The following is a 19,759-nucleotide window of genomic DNA, read 5'->3' as shown; positions in this document are numbered from 1 at the left end:
TTTTGTTGTTGTTCCACTTACATTTCAGGGTCGGAAGACAGTGTGATGAGAGCCGGCACCACTCTCTGAGCTACCAGCGTCTCATTCACCCCCTTCACGAGCAGCTGTTCGGATTGGACAGAGCCAGGCGTGATGTCACAGAAGTGGGCGGGGCATTGGGACAAGAGCGAGCAACACCGCCAATAGATAGAGAGAAAAGGGAGAAAAAAAAGAAGCAAAACAGAAAAGGGGAGGGGAAAAAGAAAAAAAAAAAAAAAAAAACACAAAAAGATAGGAAGAAAGTGATATACAATGCCAAAAACCATAGCTGCAAGGCACGGAACGGCACTGCATGTATCGAGCAAGTGTGTACACACACACAATCACACGCAAACAAACACACACACACACACACACACACGCACACACACACGCACAAACACACACAAACACACACAAACACACACATGCACACGTATGTATGCAGAAGGAATGGCGAAGCCAACATAGCTAAACTGCACAAATAATTTTACATCTCTTTCCACAGACTCCAGGTCAGATTAGTATTTAATTCACTTTAAATTGATAAAATGGTTGACAGTAAACAAATCTGATCTGGGATCTGTGGTAGAGGACCACAATTCAACCCACAGTTTCAGCAATGGTGGACAGCTAGTCACTATGGAATGGTGACAGTGGGGTGTGTTGGGAAAGGGCAAGTACTTCACAAAACAGGGGGGGACATGAATACAGCCTACCCCTCCTCCTCCCCCAAGTTGAGAACAACATAGGGCGATTCTACTGCTATACCTAGATCCCCATTCCAATATTTGACCTAAAGTGTGCACAGATCTCAAAAGGACAGGGAGATGTGATTTGTTATGGTGGTTTAGGCCAGGACTGCCTTGACAACGTGGCAAGAACAAAAACAAGGAAACTGTTGTCGCCCTTGAAAAATAGTAGTGGTATTATATTTCAACAAGACTGGAAATAATGAAAAAAGTTAAAAACAATATTCATGAGAAAACATTTCTGACTGAATTATACTTTCCAACAACACTGAAAAGGAACAGGCCTTGTACTCTTTTTGACTATACTTTCAGGTTGCTGACTTTAGTCTTTCTCTGACATGCAGCAGATATTTATGTAGTCCACTCTGAGACCAGTGCACAGTGAAATGTCTGATGTCACTTAGGAGGGTCTAGTCATACAGTTTGAACCACTCCACTTATAAGCTACAGTAGACTTTACTCACTAATTGCATGTTAAACAGCAGCAATAGCAAGCAGAGCTAGCACATGTACAGCAAAAAGGTAAACATGAATATAGTATCTATAATGTAGGACTGCACAATTGTGTATGACTGCAATTTTGTCTCAATAATACACCACGTATAATTATATTTAGAATGCACTGTCTATTGGGAAATTTAGATGCTTTAATAGGATAATTAAATAATTACAGATAATCACAAAACACAACAAATTAATCTAAATGACCATTGTATCCATAATTGTGCAGCCGGGTTATATTCTACTACTATGTAATCATTTACTCTTATGTCTTGCTAACATGTAAAAAAGAACAAATGTGTCACTGTTAATACAATTTAAGGTAGAATTTTTGTGAACAATATCTGATAAAAAATCCAAACATCTGTGTGTGTGTGTGTGTGTGCGCGTGCGTGCGTGCGTGCATGTGTGTGTGTGTGTGTGTGTGTGTGTGTGTGTGTGTGTGTGTGTTTTCTCTACCTCAAACATCCGTGCTGCAGTACACCGTACCAGTGCAGAGGTATGGACTACCCCATACCACAGAACAGTGAGCAGCAGTTCATGGTACACTGGGTTGGCACTGAAAAGAGAGCATAACATAAATACTGGGTAATATTGTGGTAGCTGTCAACCAACAACTGACTTTCAAAACTGTGAGAGAATAGTTTTTTTCTGAAATTTCAATTAAGTCTATACAGAAGAAAGTGTGTGTCTAAGCAAGTCACCATATTTTTTAAAAGAGGAGATATTTTGTATCACAAAAAAAAACACAAGCAAAATAAATACAAATGTAACCTATTCAATCTGCTGTTGTAATACTCATTACCTAGACCAGTGTTTCTCAAATGGGGGTACGTGTACCCCTAGGGATACTTTGGAGGACTGCAGGGGGTACGTGACATTTTTTGCAAAATGTTTTTCAGTTACAAGGCTGTAGTTACTTCTACTGTTCAAGTTTGTCGCATTTTTCAAAGTTTTTGTCACTTTTTTCAAAGTTTTTTTTCTGCTTTTTTCATAGTTTGTCGCTTATTTGAATTTGTTGTCACTTTTGTCGCCCTAGAGTTGCCTTCCTTTCTTTCTACTGCCTTTTTCCAAGGTTTTGTCGCCTTTTTTCATCAGCATTTAAATGTTTTCCAGGTACAAGGCTGTTGTTTAGTAAATCTATCGCTGACATCGCTGTACTGTTCCTCTTTATACAAAAATTATTCGCGCTGTGTAGGGGGTACATGGCTTAAAAAACTGTTCAAAGGGAGTACATTATTGAAAAAAGCTTGAGAACCACTGACCTAGACCATTGTTAACATTGTGAATGTGTGAAGCTTGAATCTAGCATAACTCTGAACTGCTATAGTGTTTACTTCACCATCATGTTACATCAATTAAAGGGATACTTCACTGATTTAGCATTAAGCTTTGTATCAGTAGAAACACGGTAGTATTTTCGTATGACCGTGCTTCCCTCCCTCATGTCCCCCTGAGAGGAGAGATCTCTGTATTGTGGGTCTGGAAAAAATCTTCTGATGACGGAAAATGAAGATTTTTGCGTCATCGGAAGATTTTTTGCCCAGAGGCAATGGACTACAGCCAGTAGAAGGAGCTACTTCCACATGTTTTCCACCCGCCCATAGGGGGTCGGACTGTCGTCTTTACCAGAAGCTTGCCGAAGCAAAACTAGTGTCAGCCATCTTGAAGCTTTGCTAAACTGGCTCCCTCTTTTCAGCAGAAAACTTTTACAACAATTATGCGCATTCAAACTACCGCACATGTGTACCACCGGGATACATTGGTACAGACCAGAGAATATGCAGGAAACTTTATTACAGACGGAATACTCGACGCACTACGTGAGCTTTACGGAGCCTATAATGTGCGTGCGCTAAATGTAGCCCGTTTCGTATGTTTTTATATAATGTTGTTTTTATATATTTTAAATGTGTAACACCACTTGAGCCACGGTGAAATGTTGTTTCGTTTATATGGTTGAAATGACAATAAAACACACTTGAGTTGACTGACTGTCTGTCTGTCTGTCTGTCAACGGTAGGCGTGGCTTGGGAGTGGACTCTAAAGCAGCGAAGCAAGTGCATTCTGGGATTTGTTGTCTTTCATCCACATGAGCCAAAAACACATTCTGTCTTTTCTCGGCCTAGAAGCCACCAATTTCTAAAATAAATTCACATTTCTACTACATAAGTGACCCAATTTAAAGATATATTCATCTTTTTAACGGTGAAATATCCCTTTAAGATTTTCAGAGCAGTTACATTACTCAAGCATGTTACAATTGGTTTGAAACCATCTGTAATAGTTTTCATTTAATTCATTGTCTTTTTGATACTTGCTTTGCTGATATAGTTATTAACATATCAGCTACTAGAACTGATCAGCTTTTATGTGTGTCAGCATTGTTTTTTCTCAAAGATTATGCCATTTGTTGTACGGATATTTGTGTGGGTGAACAACAGTAATATTATATTATTTAAAAAAAGACCTAAAAAACAAAAATGTTTCATTTTATTGTTTTTTCGTTTTAAAATGACCAGAAACATTTGTCCATACTTTAGTAGTTTAGAAATGATAGTCCACTGATAACGTAGGAATGTTTAGTGTGTGTGTGTGTGTGTGTGTGTGTGTGTGTGTGTCTCACCCCAGCTCTACAAAGGAGGCCTTCAGGCTGTCAAGAGGTGCATAGGACAGAGACAGGGTTGTCATAACATCCTCTAGGAAACCCACCAACAACTTGCGATCCTCATCCTGAACAGAAATCATTGAATGCTTATCAGTTACATCATGTAGGCAACAAATACATTAACATCTACATTATAATATGTACATATGTGTGCACATTTCTACAGATCAGTTAGTTAGTTAATCAGAGTATTTGGGGACAGCATAAAATCTTTTGTCAACATGAGTTGGAATGGGTTGCTCTGAACAATGTTTTGTTGGAAGTGTTGTGTTGAAAGGTAAATTAATTTATAAATGTATTTATAAATACATTTTGTGAACCTAAAATCAAAACAAAAACACAAAAACATGTGGTGGCTTGATGTGGTTTTAGTTTCTTTTAAGTGGAATTTCCCTTGTGATAAAAGACAAATTACCCCAAATGTAATGTGGTTCACACGCTACATACTATGACATACACAAAAGAATAGGGGCCAAAAATACTCAACACATCAACTAGCTATTAGAGGAAATTATTTAGCAAAACACCAAAAGCAATACATGGTATGACTGCAATGTTTCCTTTAGGATTTTTTTTTTAGCAGTGGTGCCAGGTCTGTCCGACACCACCCCCACCCACCCCAAAAAAAAAAAAAAAAACCCACAGAGGAAAACACTGATGATTCTATTATTTGGCTGAAATCTGCTATTAACTTACCTGGTTATAACAAGTAAGCACTCCAGTGGCATAGATGGGGACTGTAGCTTTAGTGAGAATATCGTTCCCTGCTGAAACATCTGACAGAGGAAGAAAACCAGAACAAAATAGGTAAACATTTCCCTGTATGCACAATTTCTGGTCACACGCACGCACGCTCTCAAGTCCACAGTTTGTATGTCTGAGCCCGTCTCCACCGTATCCACCTGCGTGGATGTCAGCTGTGTGTCTGTCTGGCATACTCTGTGTGTAGGATGGCCGATTTAACCTGCCAGTCCTCATTGATATAGTGGCATGTGTCACGTAGCTCTCTTCCTAGTGCAAAGTTAGCACTAGTAAGAGGACTAGCAGTTAAAAAACTGATTGTATAGCCTATTTAACTATTTTAATAACTTCTTTATTTTTGTTGACAATGATATTGTTTTTTAACTGTTTATCTGATTAATTGGACAAAATTCTTACTGTCGGTTAACAGTTAAACAGTTAATCATTAACATGAACTAACCCTATATCATGTGAATTACCATTATCTGCTTTGCCCAATTAATCAGGGAAATTACAAATACACCACCGTACATTTAAACATGACAGGACATGATTAGGTAAGGTACAGTCTAGTAAATTGTGCTAGGCATTTGGTAGCATGACTGTGTCTGCAACAATGTGTCTAGCATGCATTACATCCTTGTGGTTTTACAAAGATCTACTGAAAAGGATGACTGCCATGAAAGGTCACAATGACATAAACACAGACTAGGACCCAGTACAAAACACATTTCATAAATGGCCACAATACCAAAGCTAAATCACTTGGCAGCCAGTTGAGACCAAGCACCTCTTATAACTACAGAAACATGTCCGGAATACATAAAAAAAAGAGGGGAACACCCATAACTGACTCCAAATAGCTTGTTTACATCAACACTGTCTGCGCCTGAACTCCACCTACCAACATTCTCTTGAGAGAGCTGAGAACATCTTACAACAAATGCACATCTGTGTGTGCATGTGTAGGTTTAATCTGCACTCACCAACATTCTCTTCAGATAGTCGGAGGATCTCTTGAAACTGTGGTTTAACCTATAAGGGTCATGAGGATAAACAAAATGTCATCACTACATTTATAAATATCACTGACATTTACTGCAAAGTACTATCTTACAGTTGTACAGTTCTAAATACCTCACATGGATTTTTGATGAGTATCTTTGCAAGCTCAGAGAGAGGCACAGTGGTAACAACCCCTGGACTCAGACTCAAAGTGAACCCCTGATAAATACACAGTCCACTGTCTGCTCTTTAATACTACTGTTCAGAATGAAGTCACTACAGCTGTGTTTTAAATCAGATGCTCATTTGATCTTTCATTATTCCCTAGATCAGAGGTGCCCAAATTCTTTCATATGAAGGGACAAAATGTATCTGGATGGAAGGCCACGGGCCAAAAATAAATGTTGACGTTGAAGAATTCCATAATTCATGTAATTCTTTGTAGATAAAACGTATGTATTTAATTTACAGGGAGGTTTACATTGCCGTAAAACTCAGATTAATCACTTTTTATCGGCACAAAATGTACAGTATGTTTTGTAGTCATTACGGTTAGGATTTTACAGCACTTTCAAAATAAGAGGAGAATAAGCATGAGCATGTCAAATGCCATGGCGGGCCAAAACAAAGGGAGCACGGGCCAAACTTAGCCTGCGGGCCCCAAATTGGGCGGCCTTGCCCTAGATGATTTAACACTTAAAAAGTTACTCTGTAGTTAGTACTAAACAAATATTTTAGACACAAATAAACAGCAGTTTGCATCATTGCTGACAGGTCTAGTGTTGCATGAGTGAAAAGTGAAGTATTGCTTTGTGAGAATTTTAGCTAATGTGTGAATGCTAGAATATAAAACAAAAATAGTGCATACATTTCAAACTTAGAATTTAGACACTTGAAATGGCTGAAAATTAATAAATAGTAGCACAGTATTTTGCGTTCTCAGGTGAATGTTTCATTTCGAGTCATATAGGGCTGGGTATTGTTCAAAAATATTCAATACCGATACCGTGACTTTGATACCTGTTCCTAAGCTATACTTTTTTCTATACCAATTTTATAAAACAAAAAAAATTACATTACAACACTACGGCTCAAATCTTTTTATTTATTTCTCAGCTCTGACTACGTGAGGCTGTCTCTGTGCGTAACGTAAAGTTTTTCCTGCGCGTCCCTACGACGTGTAACGTTAGACAGCCAATCACAAACATCAGATCTTGGTAGATGCATGTTGCATGCTTATTGGCTTACTGACGCTGAGGAGATTTACTCCTTAGGTATTGAAATTGGGTTATTGAATAACAAGGCATTTTTCGATTCTCTGTACTTTAGAAGCAATTCGGTCGGTGCCTAAAAAGCATAGAATTCGGTACCCAGCCCTAGAGTCATATGGTTCTACCTTAGTGTTGGTAAAAATCTTGCCGAAGGTGCGACAGAGCCTCCAGAAGAAGCGAGAGAACTCATGTACGCAGGTCGATGATGTCACATTGATACGACCCACGATCTCTATGAGCTGCGGGAGGCTGGAGACAGAGCAGAGCAGGGTGCGTGATTGTTTGTGTATGCTTTGTGTATGCTTTTGTGATACCATGTACAAAGCTGTCTGTGTATACTGTAGATATATGACTTGGATGTGTGGGTGGATGTGTGCATTTCTCACAGTTGGTTGACCACCCATAACAGGCTGTCCCAGCCGGTGGTTCCTTCATGTTCTAGCTGGTAGTCGTAGAGTAGCAGCAGGGCACTCAGCATCTCCCTGCTGCCGATGATGGTCGCCACGTCCTGGAGGGGAGAAGCTGGCCTGGGGAACCGGGTCACTGCAGGACCAAAGACACAGGAACAGAATAGAAACTCAGGAAAAGTACCACTTTCACAATTACTACTTCAGTGTGTGTGTGTGTGTGTGTGTGTGTGTGTGTGTGTGTATGTGTGTATGTGTGTCTGTGTCCTACCCTCTATTGCAGGTATGTCTCCGGTGACTTTGGCTCTGCTGGTGAATGGTGCGCTCTGCAGCACCACAGCAAACAGAGGAGGTGTGAGAGACTGCAGGGCCGACAGGAACACGTGTAGCTTGTGCTCATCCAGACCATGCTCTCCTTGCTACAGAAAGAGGGAGGTACAGAGGGAGGTAAAAAAAGGCAGAAGAGAAATAAAGAAAGCAAAAGTGAGGAAGTGCAACTAATTGTTTGTGTGGTGCCAAAATATGTAGCTTGGAAATAAAGTGTTGTTATGTATATGTACCATCAACACAACATTAATGCTTTTGTAGATTGCATTAGTATGTAGTAATGAGTGGGATCAAGGACAACAGGCTATTCATATGGTGTGTTCATCCAGACTTCTTATAGGGTAGAATATACACATTTTCAAAATACACATTGGCCCTCATTTATGAAACGTGCGTACGACCTAAAACAGGCGTAGGACGGGCGTACGCCGATTCCTACGCAAAGCAAGGCATTTATCAATTTGAACGTGAGCGTAGGCTGCGATAAAATCTCACGTCTGGTCTGAACTCGTGTACGCAAGTTTTCGATCCAGTGTGGACTTGCGGTGCAGCATATAATCAGTTTAACAGGAGAAGGAGAAGTCATCAGATGATCACTTATCAGCAATGGCAGATGTGGCTCTTTTAGAGGACCTCTATGCGCCGGTACAACAGTGCACACGTACGCGCATGGGCCACGGTGGAGCGCTCCATCAGATTGTTTAAGGGCAGATGGCTCTGTCTTGCATCAGCAGGGGGGACCCTAAGTCTGCAACATTGTTTAGCCTGTGGGGTTCTGCACAACATCGCGCAGGAAAATAGGGTGCCATAAATGTAGTGATGGAACCAGATGACCTGATGCCCAGAGAGCAGTGTCCAGCACAGCCCCAACTGGGGGCTATATGAAGGAGACAGGATATGATTCATCACTTTTAAAAGGTATAGTGTTATGTTTGGCAATGATATTCAATACAGGAAACATGACGATGCACAACATTTTTATTTATTCTTCAGGTGTTTGTTTCTCTTTTAAAGTGTTGATGGCCACAAGTGAACGATTTATTTCTGCCATTGACATATTTCGGCTTGTTTTTCCAGCTCCTCTGCTGTCAGGAGACAGGGTCGGCGTGGTGGTCCAGCACGGGGGGCGGCGGACACACACTCTCCCTCACAGCTGTTGCCTGGCTCTGACTCATGAAAAAAACATGAGTAAAATAAAAGACACTGCATAAACTCTGATACTGTGTGTTTATTTAAATATAGGTAGGTGTAGGCCTAAGAGATTGCAATATAAGCCTGTATATTACTATTAAATAAATTAAATAAACTTCAGCTGGAGTCCGATTTACCACAGCAACACTGTTGACCGCATCAGCGATCTCTTTCCATTCCATATTCTTTTTACAGCCTTTAATACCAGTTTTCAGGCTGCCAAATAGTACACATGTTAGTGCGAATGAACCCGAGACATCAGGGTTTCAATCTCCACCTCTGAAAAGTGCCGCTTCTCAGCCAGATTACGTCTCTCCATGGCGTAAATTGTAGAGGCGAGGCCTCAAAACCGAATATTGGGGCGTGATATTTAAATTATGATCGTTTCCAGCCGCTGCATTTATCAATGTACGACCATTCGTACGCTCTGATTGGTGTGATATGAACGTTTCATGAATCACACGTGAAGCCTGTCGTAAGATGATTTCTGCGCTGGTTTCTACGTTAGGTTGATAAATGAGGGCCATTGCCTGTAGTATTGGATAGTTTCCTTACAATGTTTACCTACATTAACAATGATTTTCTGGTACATATTTAAAGCATGTTGCTATAATTTCACACATTTGCTCTGAATATTCTTTTCCTCTCATTTACTGTACCTCACATGTATTGAACATACAGTGTTGTACACATCATTTGGATGTCTTTGGCTCAACAAACTCAATGTTTTACTATCAGGAGGGGGGGAGAAAGGCTCCAGAAAGGTTTTAGATCCAGCCATGAAGTTACAGTACATGCACACAGGCACTTACCATAAGTAGTTTCTCTATACGTGCCAACAGAGAAGGGATGAGTGCAGTTTGCAGGGTGCCCAGCTCTGTGGTCCAGGCAGCAAAGGCAGGAATGAAGACCTGGTGGACTGCACTGACCACCCGCTCTGATGGGTCCCCAAGTGACAGCAGCATCAGCTCAAAACCCTGGAAGACACACATTTATGTGCAGGAGATGAGCATGAAGATTTACATTAGATTTGAGCATTTTACAGGAACAGCAAAGTTAACCCGAGGCTATTTTACTGTTTTTTGTTTGTTTTTACATTGTTGCTGTAACACGGTTTTAAGAGAAACAAAAAGTTGGACACTTTACCTGTGCGTTCTGACACACTTTCCTCTCATAACACACATACCTGGGAGTACTTGTCAGGGTCATCTATGTAACCCATGATGATACCTAGACTCTTAACCACAGCCTCTCTGACCATGTCAGCCTTATCCTCAGCGAGCATCTGCTGCAACATGGACAACACCAAGGAGCTACGGATCTCCTTCTGCAGAAACAGAAAGCAAGACGGATAGAGAGCTCATTTATATTTTGATTAATCTATATTTCATGTAAAATCTCTTTTTAATTCCGTATGCACAATTTGCTCTTACAGGCAGGTATGGTGCTAAGGCTCCACAGGACTCTGCCACTAACAATCTCCTCTCTGGATATTTGTGGTTAATCTGTAGAAGAAGAGTGCAAGATTTCAAGGAAAAAGTGTTAAAAGAAATACAGGAACAAAAGTTGAAAGGAGGGGAGAAGTAGACTGGAGGGCAGCCACCATGGAATGGAAACAACTTGAATATCATCAACATGCTGACCCTGTGGAAACCGCTATTGGTCTTTCTCAGCCTCCAAACTTCTGGCAGCTGTTGTTCCCATAAATGTGTTGCATGAGGTGACAAGGAAAACAAGACCACTATCACATATAAGTCAGGGACACCATGGAGGTAATGATAGTGATTTTCAGTCAGAACATGCAATTACAACAACATTGAATGGCATGCTCACTAAATACAAGACACAACTCTGATTTGTTTCTAATATATTGCACAATGAAATATTTTTGCATTAGAACTTTGAACATTTCTTGCAAAAATAATAATTTTTCGTTAGTACTAATGTCAAATCTACACACGTAAGCGACAACGGGGAAACAACAACAAAAATAGCCATGGTTAATATTATTGCTCTAGTCTCTGTACTGAAATAGAACAGAGAAACATCCCCCGTGAAGTGGAAATTAAGTGTCACAGAAGGCTTAAGGAAAAAAAAACAACCTCAAAAACGAAAAATGACACAATAAATAAAAAGTCAACTTGGGCAAGTACTGCATTTGTGTGGGTGAAGCCCTCGTTGTATTACCACTGCAGAAAATCTGCGAAAGCATGTTCAATAACAAAGGCCACCTGCAGTGTATGCACTGTACCTGTTCCCAGCACTGAGGAAGTAGTTCAGCCTCGACACGTGTGGGACCCACATGCCTTGCAAACGCAACACACCCTGTCAAGATCATTTGTCTTAAACACACACACACACACACACACACACACACACACACACACACACACACACACACACACACACACACACACACACACACACACACACACACACACACACACACACAGAGAGAGAGAAACATATGAGAGACTGCTGAATAAAGTCATAGTTGTCTATCTCGGGGCTAAACAATCCTCAGTAAGAAGTCGATCAGCCAGCATAATGCATATTGCATACTGTTCTGTCTGTGCACACACAAACCTCTGCTCATCATCTGGTCTCTTGATTAGGTTGAAGAGGATGTGGAGGAGCTGGTCTCTCTCTTTAGGCTCTGGGTGAAGGCAGGCGGTACATAAGATGAGTGGGATCAACTCCTGAAGGAGAAACAAGGAGAGAGAAACAGAGAGAGATGTGGCATCAGTTTAGATTACTTTGCAAAAGGAAAGGGAGGTTGAAACACACAGGCAAAGGATTGTCGGTAGCAGTCAAGCAGGGCCTGGAAGTCTATTGAGGACGGGGAGTAGGAAACAGGGAGGTGTAAAAGAGGAGAGAAAATTGGAAAAGTGACAGGAAAAAAGAAACACAGGGGGTCACCTTTGAAACCAAAAGGAGTCCGTCAACACCAGTGAAAACATGCTTACCTTCAATACATTGTTGGTGTTATACCTTGAGACTCATTTGGCTTTGGAGTCACGCACATACAATTAGAGCCACGTACTGTAGAAACATAAATAGTGCATGCACACACAGCTGCATTTAGACAGACACATGTATACCTATTGCACTAGTTCCCCTACTACAACACAGCTCTATCCCAGAGTTCAGATAGAGTTTACGGACCTTCCAGCCAGAGGGGAGAGAGCTCAGCTGCCCTTGATACAGGGCCTCCATGGCCAAATTGTGGTCAGCCCTAAATTCCCGCCACACACACACCCAAATTAGAGAGTGCATACAGAGTTAAAAATGTTTTTTTCAAACAAACTATTTTTTTTCCAGGAAGATATCAGTTTCCTGCCAAGTGCTGGAAGACCGTGCAAAACCCCAATGCTGGACGGACAGATGGACCTGACAGACACACTTGGGTAAAGATAGGCTGTGATGAGTCACGCGCTCAATGCTGGACCAGCCCTCTGAAGTCAGTGCCATTGGCTATCTTATAAAAAGTAAAAATATGGAATTTAAGCATCAGAGGGTCATTTTAAGTGGTTACATAACAAGTTCAATATGGGTGAAATCAGTTCAAGCGTCAACAAGCTACAAAAGACTACATATTAACTAAATTCGGGCACATTTAACTGTCACATTGAATAATCTTCTGTGCTGGCCTCTGAAAACACCATCAACAGACATTTTTGGAGACTTAGCAGCACTGGCCTGATAAAACAAATAAAGGAATTCAGCACACATCTGAAAAGCCAGAACCCATGCTGACCCTGTTCTATTTCTGTGCGTATGCCTGTTTTTCTGATGTGAAGACTTCTTCAGGAGGGTAAACATCTGACCAGTGCTGGATAAACATTGTGGGCAGGTAGAGTGGACAGCACGACGCCAGGACCCAGAGGCCAAGGGGACTGATGCTTTACTTCAAAGAGCCGAGCGACTGCACGTTCCAGTCCGAGGACCACTGTGTGTGCAAGAGCCTACATCAAATGTTGATTTTCACATTCACATTCCATCTTAACAAGTCTCATCCGATCTTTATTATAAAATGGAATTTCTTTTGTTGTTTTGTCTTGCATTCAAATAATCGAATGAAGCGCAAAGTAGCGCTGTGATGAATATCTCGTTTGCAGCAAAATCCATACATACAATCATCATACAATGCAGCATCACTATGCCTTAGTGGGCATTCACACCAAGAAAAGTGAAGTGGGGGGGGGAATTGTGTGAAGTCCTGTTGTGTAGACTTTATATTTCACAATTACTGTTTTCGGTCGGACCGTTCATAGATTTTGACGTTTCCGACTGCACTTGAAGGCAGCTTATTTCGAGAGAGAGAGAGAGAGAGAGAGAGAGAGAGAGAGAAGAGACGAGCGAGACATAGTGAGTGCTTTGTTGTTGCAGGAAACATTTAGCTATTACACAAACTCCCAGACAGTTCAGTGCTTGTATTTTGTGTTTTTACCCTCGTAATGTTTTAAAACTTTCTTGTGGCAGCGATAAAGGCAGTGATGTTTACCGTTTACTGTACGGGAATCTCACACCACCTCAAACCATGGCTCTAAACACACGGGCAAGTGTGATCGTTGGTTACATGAGTGGCCACCGCAGCGTGACGTGGGGTTGCGTTTCTCAAAAGTTGAGTCGGTCTAAACTTTTCGCGGCGGCCCGCTGCGTTGTGTCCCCCCCTGCGGCAACCCCCGCCGCAGCCGAAATGCACTAACTCCATCCAAAATGAATAGAAAGACCTGTGTTTTTGCCGGACCATCGGACGGCTGTCGCAGGCATTGTGAACGCAGCCTTACAATATTCTATGCGTTATGATTTTAGTTTTTTTTTTTTTATGTGACTTGCTGCACATGCTTCTCTCCTCCAGGTGCCTGTTCTTTTTAAATTGATTTCCTTTTGTTTTTCATCCATACTGACTTTCTACTGCATTATCAGACAACCCAGAATTTGAGAACAAACACACAGCAAATGTCCTCAACGTCAACTCCTAATCTTTTGTCTCGTAACAGCCCTGATAAAGCTGTCAATGTTCTTTGTCTTGCCAGTAGTTCGTTAAAGATCACAGTTAATCTGGCCAGTAGAAAAAGGAAGTCAATTGTTACAGCGTACATTTACTTTCTTCATAGTGATTATTCTTGAAGAGCCTAGACGCACCCTTTACTGTATATGCAATAGGATTAAGAAAATAGTGCAGCAGCAGATGACCACAAATCAAGCCTCTTTCACTAAAAGAAAAGGAAAATACAACCACATTGCATAAATTACAGTACAGTGCAGTATATTGAGGAAAAACACAATGTTTAATGATTTACAGCGTCTGATATTACAGCCAGGTGGCAGGCAGAGTTTCAATGCATCCTTCCAACGTTTCAAGCAAAACACCTTTTGTTCTTAAGTGGGTGTCGCATTCAGACAACTAAAGGTGTGTCTCCAGGTTTAGGGTGGTTAGAAAGCTTCAAATTGCGAGATGGAAGTGTGAGCAGCGATGTGTGTGTGTGTGTGTGTGTGTGTGTGTGTGTGTGTGTGTGTGTGTGTGTGTACGGAATGTCATGGTTGGTGAATCTAACGGATATAGTACAAAGTCCACACCACTCAGACCCAGAGGCTAAAATGTTCTGCTGTGTTTTAATCTTCGCCATCCCCCAGTTTGCCTATCTTGATTTTGCAAAAAGATTAAGTTCTCTTTATAACTGTCAGACGTTGACTAAAACAACAACAGCACCATTGTGATATGCAAAGCAGCTGGACTGAAAACTACCCTAACCAGACTTACCTCTTTCAAACTCCATTTTGTCTTATTGAGTTTCAACACACGGGGCCCTATTTTAACAATCTAAACGCAAAACGTGAAGCGCATGGCATTGGTGCGTTTAGGGCGTGTCCAAATCCACTTTTGCTAGTTTGATTGCGGAAAAAAGGGTCCATGCGCCGGGCGCATGGTTCAAAAGAGTTGTACTTAGTGTCTTCATTAATTCATAGGTGTGTTTTGGGTGTAACATGCAATAAACCAATCAGAGTGTCATCTCCCATTCCTTTTAAAAGCCAGGCGCGGTTGTACCTTAACGCATTGCTATTATGATGGCGGATTTGCACCGTAATATTTTTATATGTAATCTTTTGCATGTTTGTGTGCTGCTGCGCTTTCCTGTGTGTGTGTAACAAGCATAGTGTGTGTGCGCTGTGTACGAGCCTAGGCGCATTTTACTAATGTGCTGTTAAAATAACAATGAAATGCTGCGTTATTGACTTTAGACCAGGTTTTTGTTTGTCAATGGCGCGATCACTTGCTCTGCTTCCTCAAGATAGCAATATGCCAAGAATTCACCTGAACACACCTCCCTGTAAGAGCAGCACGCCCATGAGTGCCAAGATGGGCGCAAATGCATTTGCTATTTAAAAGACGCGGGCGCTGGACGGGAACTGCGTCGGTCTTAAACTAGCAAAGACACTTGCTTCGGGCTTTGCGCTGTGCTGAGCCGGGTGCAAGATAGATAAAATTCAAGCACAAATGACATACAAACGGACACACACAGTAGACAGAACATCTGTGTGGGTGTCTGCATTATAGCTTGCAAGAAGTAATAGCTTGTTGATGTCTAGTCAATTTTACTGTAAAGTCTCCTTCACTGCTCTTCTCAGAAGAAATTAACATTCAAATTGTGAAAACAAACATGTTCCCCAACAGTTATTAGGGAAAAAGCTGGTTTACCTTAACTTGGAATATCACTGCACACCTCATATCGAGGACTTAAAACAAAAAGCCATATAAACATAAAGCTACTTTTAAATAGGTTGCTAGAAAATGTTATCAGATTAATTACATCTCAAAAGCCACTTCAGCAAATAAATCAGACAAGGAACCAATCAGAAAATGATAGAATTAAGATACATACATGACCCACCTACTGTAAGGCTAAAACTGCATACATTAAACCAGGGGTCACCAACACGGTGCCCGCGGGCACCAGGTAGCCCCCAAGGACCACATGAGTAGCCCTCAGGCCTGTTCTAAAAATTAAAATTGAATATTGACATTATCTGTTTCCCACCTTGTTAAGTCATTGTTGATAATTATTGTGAGAAATCATTAACGTAATCAGCATCTTCACATAGATGAGTATCATTAATCATTAATAATCATATATAACTAAAGGCAAACTGAGCAAATTTGTTATTTCAGAAGAGTGTATCAAACTGGTAGCCCTTCGTATGACTCAGTACCCATGAAGTAGCTCTCAGTTTCAAAAAGGTTGGTGACCCCTGCATTAAACCATCTTTGCATACTCCATTTCCTTTTATGACAACGCTAGATAGCATAACGTCATTAACATTTTACAGAAATGTCAGAGCCAATTATAATTTAAAAAAAGAATAATTCTGGCAAGTCAGCCCCGAATGTGGAAGCAGTTGTAGCCAACAGGAGCTGGGTATTAGTTACATATGAACATTATGAACCCATGCTAAAGTTGACTAAAAATAGGAATAAAAAAATCATCTTTTGGAAAGTGATTTTAATGCCTTAATTAAAAAAATTTGAGATTGGCATGGGGTACTTTCCATAAAATCATCTCTCAATGCAAATCAAACCAGCTATTAGGCTAACTGAAATAAAACCATGCCAGTCTCTGGATATGGTGAAGGGTATGTGATGATGTGGGGCTATTTTAATTCCAAAGGCCAAGGGAACTTTATCAGGATGCATAGTATCCTGGATCCATGAAATAACTGGCCTTTAAAAATAAAAATCTGCCTTCCGCTATGGGAATTTAATGGCGCTTTTCCATTACATGGTACCTGTTCGACTCGCCTCGACTCTACTCGCCTTTTTTGGTTTTCCATTACGGAAAAAAAGTACCTGGTACCTGCTAACAGGTACTTTTTTTAGTACCTCCTCAGTCGAGGTTCCAAGCGAGCTGAGGCGAGCCGAGGCGAGCCGAAAAGGTGACGTGAAAGCGACAGACGGGGGTGTCCTGAACAAACCCGCTATTTTTAAACAGTTTAGCCAGCTGTTTTTTTTTTTTGCTGCCTCCAGCTTCTTTAGAAACAAAATGTGTCTTCTGGCAACAACACACACCTTCAACGTTCGTGTCGCGTTAGGTCACGGCAGTTTACTACGGCGCCGCTTGTTTACAGTTCTGCGGAGGAGGCTCCAGCAGAGCTTTCGCCGCATCCTACGTACACACACACATGCTGGCTCGACGCACACACCAGCTGACAAATGTATACATCAGGCCACATATTACATAAGCTACGGTGAAGCTCTGCGTGGAGCCTCCACAGAACTGTAAAACAAGCTCAAGTGGCCTGATGTTATACTTGTGCGCTGGTGTGTGCGTTGAGCCGGCAAGACAACCAGCCACGCTGAGACGGTACTAAAATATACAATGGAAAATGGACGCACAGTGTGTCGAGTCGAGGCGAGTCGAGCAGGTACCATGTAATGGAAAAACGCCATAACATAGGGGTGTGTATACTTATGCCCCCTGTATTTTAAGGAAGGACATTTATTTATTTACGATACATTATTCATTCACAATGAAAAAAAAGGTTGGATTTTTTCCTAATTTTTTTAATTAAGGCATTAAGATTAATTTCCAAAAGATCATTTTATTTTGATGATTTATTCCTCTTTTTAGTCCACTTTAGCATGGGTTCATAAACTTATGAGCACCACTGTAGGTCTACAGGTCATGTGAGAACCATGCAGGTGAGTGTGTGAAAGACTCACCTGGCAAAGATGTGCAACCATTCTCTAGAAGAGAGGCATGCATGAAAGTGAGAGAATGAGTGAGACGAAAAGAGAAGAGTAAAAATAAAACCAGTAAATGCAAAAGGCAAACGTGAGTCGGGGACAAAAACACCAGAGGGGAAATGATGACGACACTGGTGAAAACAAACGCCGTCATAAGAGAAGGTGAAATTCCCAATCAATAGATAGACACAAGTCAGCTGGGTGTTTGCAGGGTTACGAAAGTCTATGATTGGCACTGCAAATGTCTAAATGAGCTCTTTATTCATACAGCTTGCTGTCAGAAGACACAGTCGGACCGAGGGGGTAACAAGATGAAAGGTGCTAAGTGCAGCATTAGTACATTAGGTTAAATTGAGACATTAGTATGATTATCATAAACAAACCAGCAATCACACCAATTAGATCACAGCCGAGTACACTGGTAGCCTCTACACATGGTGTGTAACACTACGCTGCATGTGAGTTGGATTTTGGGAATGCCTTGTGGCACAAACCAAGAAGAGGGTGGTGTTCTTTCAAAGCAAAGAGAACAACATCTTTCTTACAATAGCAGATGGTGAAATGGGTGAATCACCAACAGAAAAAACACTTTCATCATGTTTAACCCCTTCGGCAAAGGTTGTTAAGAATTGGTTCACTGCCCATTTAGGAAGACATAGTTTGGATGGAAATTTGTAAGCTGAAGATGACTGGTTTCTCTGTAAGGTTCCCAAAATGTTCACCTTGCTTAGCCCAGCTGCTGTGTGTGTATCTATTGGATCCTACGAGCAGAAGACTGTGATGATGACAATAATGAACGGGGTACAGTGGAAGTGGGGTTACCTCTCGTTTAGCAAGCAGGACGTTAGGGACGATGTGAGGGAGGCAGCGGCCCAGCATTAACATCACACTCTCCTCACTGTCTGCTATACGAGACACCTGGAAATGAGAGGGGCATTATGTACTGTACTGTATGTTGTCATGAATGTACTGTTTGTGAGTCTACATGAAAGTGTGCTGACCTCTGCTCCCAGGCGGCTGTCAGAGCACATTCTGCAGAAGGACAGCAGGGCTTGCTGGAAGGCCGGGGATAACTTTCTGCAACAACACAAACAACAAGAGACCAAAAACAGTCACTACTGTCTGTACCACTTAATCTGTACTTCACAACAACTCTGGAGATTGCCCCTGACCACTGAATGATTGAGGATTCCTCTTCCTGCCAGAGAGCTTAGTGCAGCCAGTCTCCCATGTCACTGCCGTGTATTTCAGTGGAATAAAACCAAGAAATCTATTGATAGATGGAGTGTGGCTGAAAGACATTATTGGGGACCTGTTATAGCAGATGGATGACTTGCCACTCATTTTTTGGAACTGTACATGAATCTGATAAAAGGGAAATATATAAGAATATATAGGTATATAGTAAACACAGTATTCCATTGACCGAATGATTCACTAGATGTCGGTGCATTAAATATACTACAGCATGGCTGGGATTGTGGTGAGAAATGTTGCATTGCATTGTTTTTTTTAAACCAGGACAGCAGTTTTCAGATTACATTATGTGCTTACATAATTGCAAAACGGTTCTCCAATGTTTTCTCAGTTAGCCTTTTAAAATGATATCAGATTAGTAAACAGAATGTGCCTTTGGAACATTGGATGAATGGTTGCTGATAATGGGCAATGTAGATATTGCATTAAAGATCAGCCACCCACTCAGATCAGCTGGTATTCTGTCTGTAATGGAGTGGAATGGAAATTTCTAAGTGACCCCAAACTTTTGACTGGTAGTGTATGTTCATATATTTAAGAACAAAAGTCAAAAGTTTTGTGCTGTTGTATTGTCCATTGTGGCTGCATAGGCTGATAACTACCTCCATCCAGTGGTTACATTTAGTAACTACACTAAGAAGGGTGGCAGTAACATGTAGGTTCTGAGTATACATTTTCTGTATTCTAGATTCAAGTAGGCCTGCAACTAACAATTATTTTCATTATCAATTAATCTGCCGATTATTATCTTGATTAATCGATCAATAATCGTCTATAAAATGTCAGAAAATAGTGAAACATGTCCATCCCAAGTCCAAGGTGATGGCTTTAAATGTCTTGTTTTGTCCAAAATCCAAAAATATTCAGTTTAAGAT

The 19,759-nt window shown here is 41.1% G+C and overlaps 1 protein-coding gene across 11 annotated transcripts in view; it reads right to left on the bottom strand.

Moving 5' to 3' along the window:
* relch (RAB11 binding and LisH domain, coiled-coil and HEAT repeat containing) overlaps positions 1-19,759 on the bottom strand; it is a 44,121-nt gene that overhangs the window by 8,698 nt on the left and 15,664 nt on the right. For 4 of the 11 annotated variants that reach the window (XR_004101988.2, XM_031282175.2, XM_031282167.2 and 1 more), the window contains 17 exons: positions 18,629-18,704; positions 18,450-18,545; positions 17,604-17,627; positions 11,468-11,580; positions 11,133-11,223; positions 10,525-10,572; positions 10,315-10,386; positions 10,068-10,208; positions 9,694-9,858; positions 7,635-7,782; positions 7,343-7,499; positions 7,082-7,205; positions 5,667-5,715; positions 4,636-4,715; positions 3,898-4,004; positions 1,731-1,830; positions 22-104 (listed from right to left, as the gene is read on the bottom strand). Coding sequence is in view for 9 of the 11 variants with exons in the window: in XM_031282175.2 (XP_031138035.1) it covers positions 22-104; positions 1,731-1,830; positions 3,898-4,004; positions 4,636-4,715; positions 5,667-5,715; positions 7,082-7,205; positions 7,343-7,499; positions 7,635-7,782; positions 9,694-9,858; positions 10,068-10,208; positions 10,315-10,386; positions 10,525-10,572; positions 11,133-11,223; positions 11,468-11,580; positions 17,604-17,627; positions 18,450-18,545; positions 18,629-18,704 (1,674 nt within the window). In the remaining 2 variants the exon portion in view is untranslated. The remainder of the gene's footprint in view (positions 1-21; positions 105-1,730; positions 1,831-3,897; positions 4,005-4,635; positions 4,716-5,666; positions 5,716-7,081; positions 7,206-7,342; positions 7,500-7,634; positions 7,783-9,693; positions 9,859-10,067; positions 10,209-10,314; positions 10,387-10,524; positions 10,573-11,132; positions 11,224-11,467; positions 11,581-17,603; positions 17,628-18,449; positions 18,546-18,628; positions 18,705-19,759) is intronic. The other 7 variants (XR_004896962.1, XM_031282168.2, XM_031282172.2 and 4 more) reach the window with 5 other exon arrangements.

The sequence above is a fragment of the Sander lucioperca genome, chromosome 1 (genome assembly GCF_008315115.2).
Source record: "Sander lucioperca isolate FBNREF2018 chromosome 1, SLUC_FBN_1.2, whole genome shotgun sequence".
Taxonomy (NCBI): Eukaryota; Metazoa; Chordata; class Actinopteri; order Perciformes; family Percidae; genus Sander; species Sander lucioperca.
The sequence above is the reverse complement of the archived record's forward strand: the minus strand, read 5'-3'. Positions and strand labels throughout refer to the sequence as shown.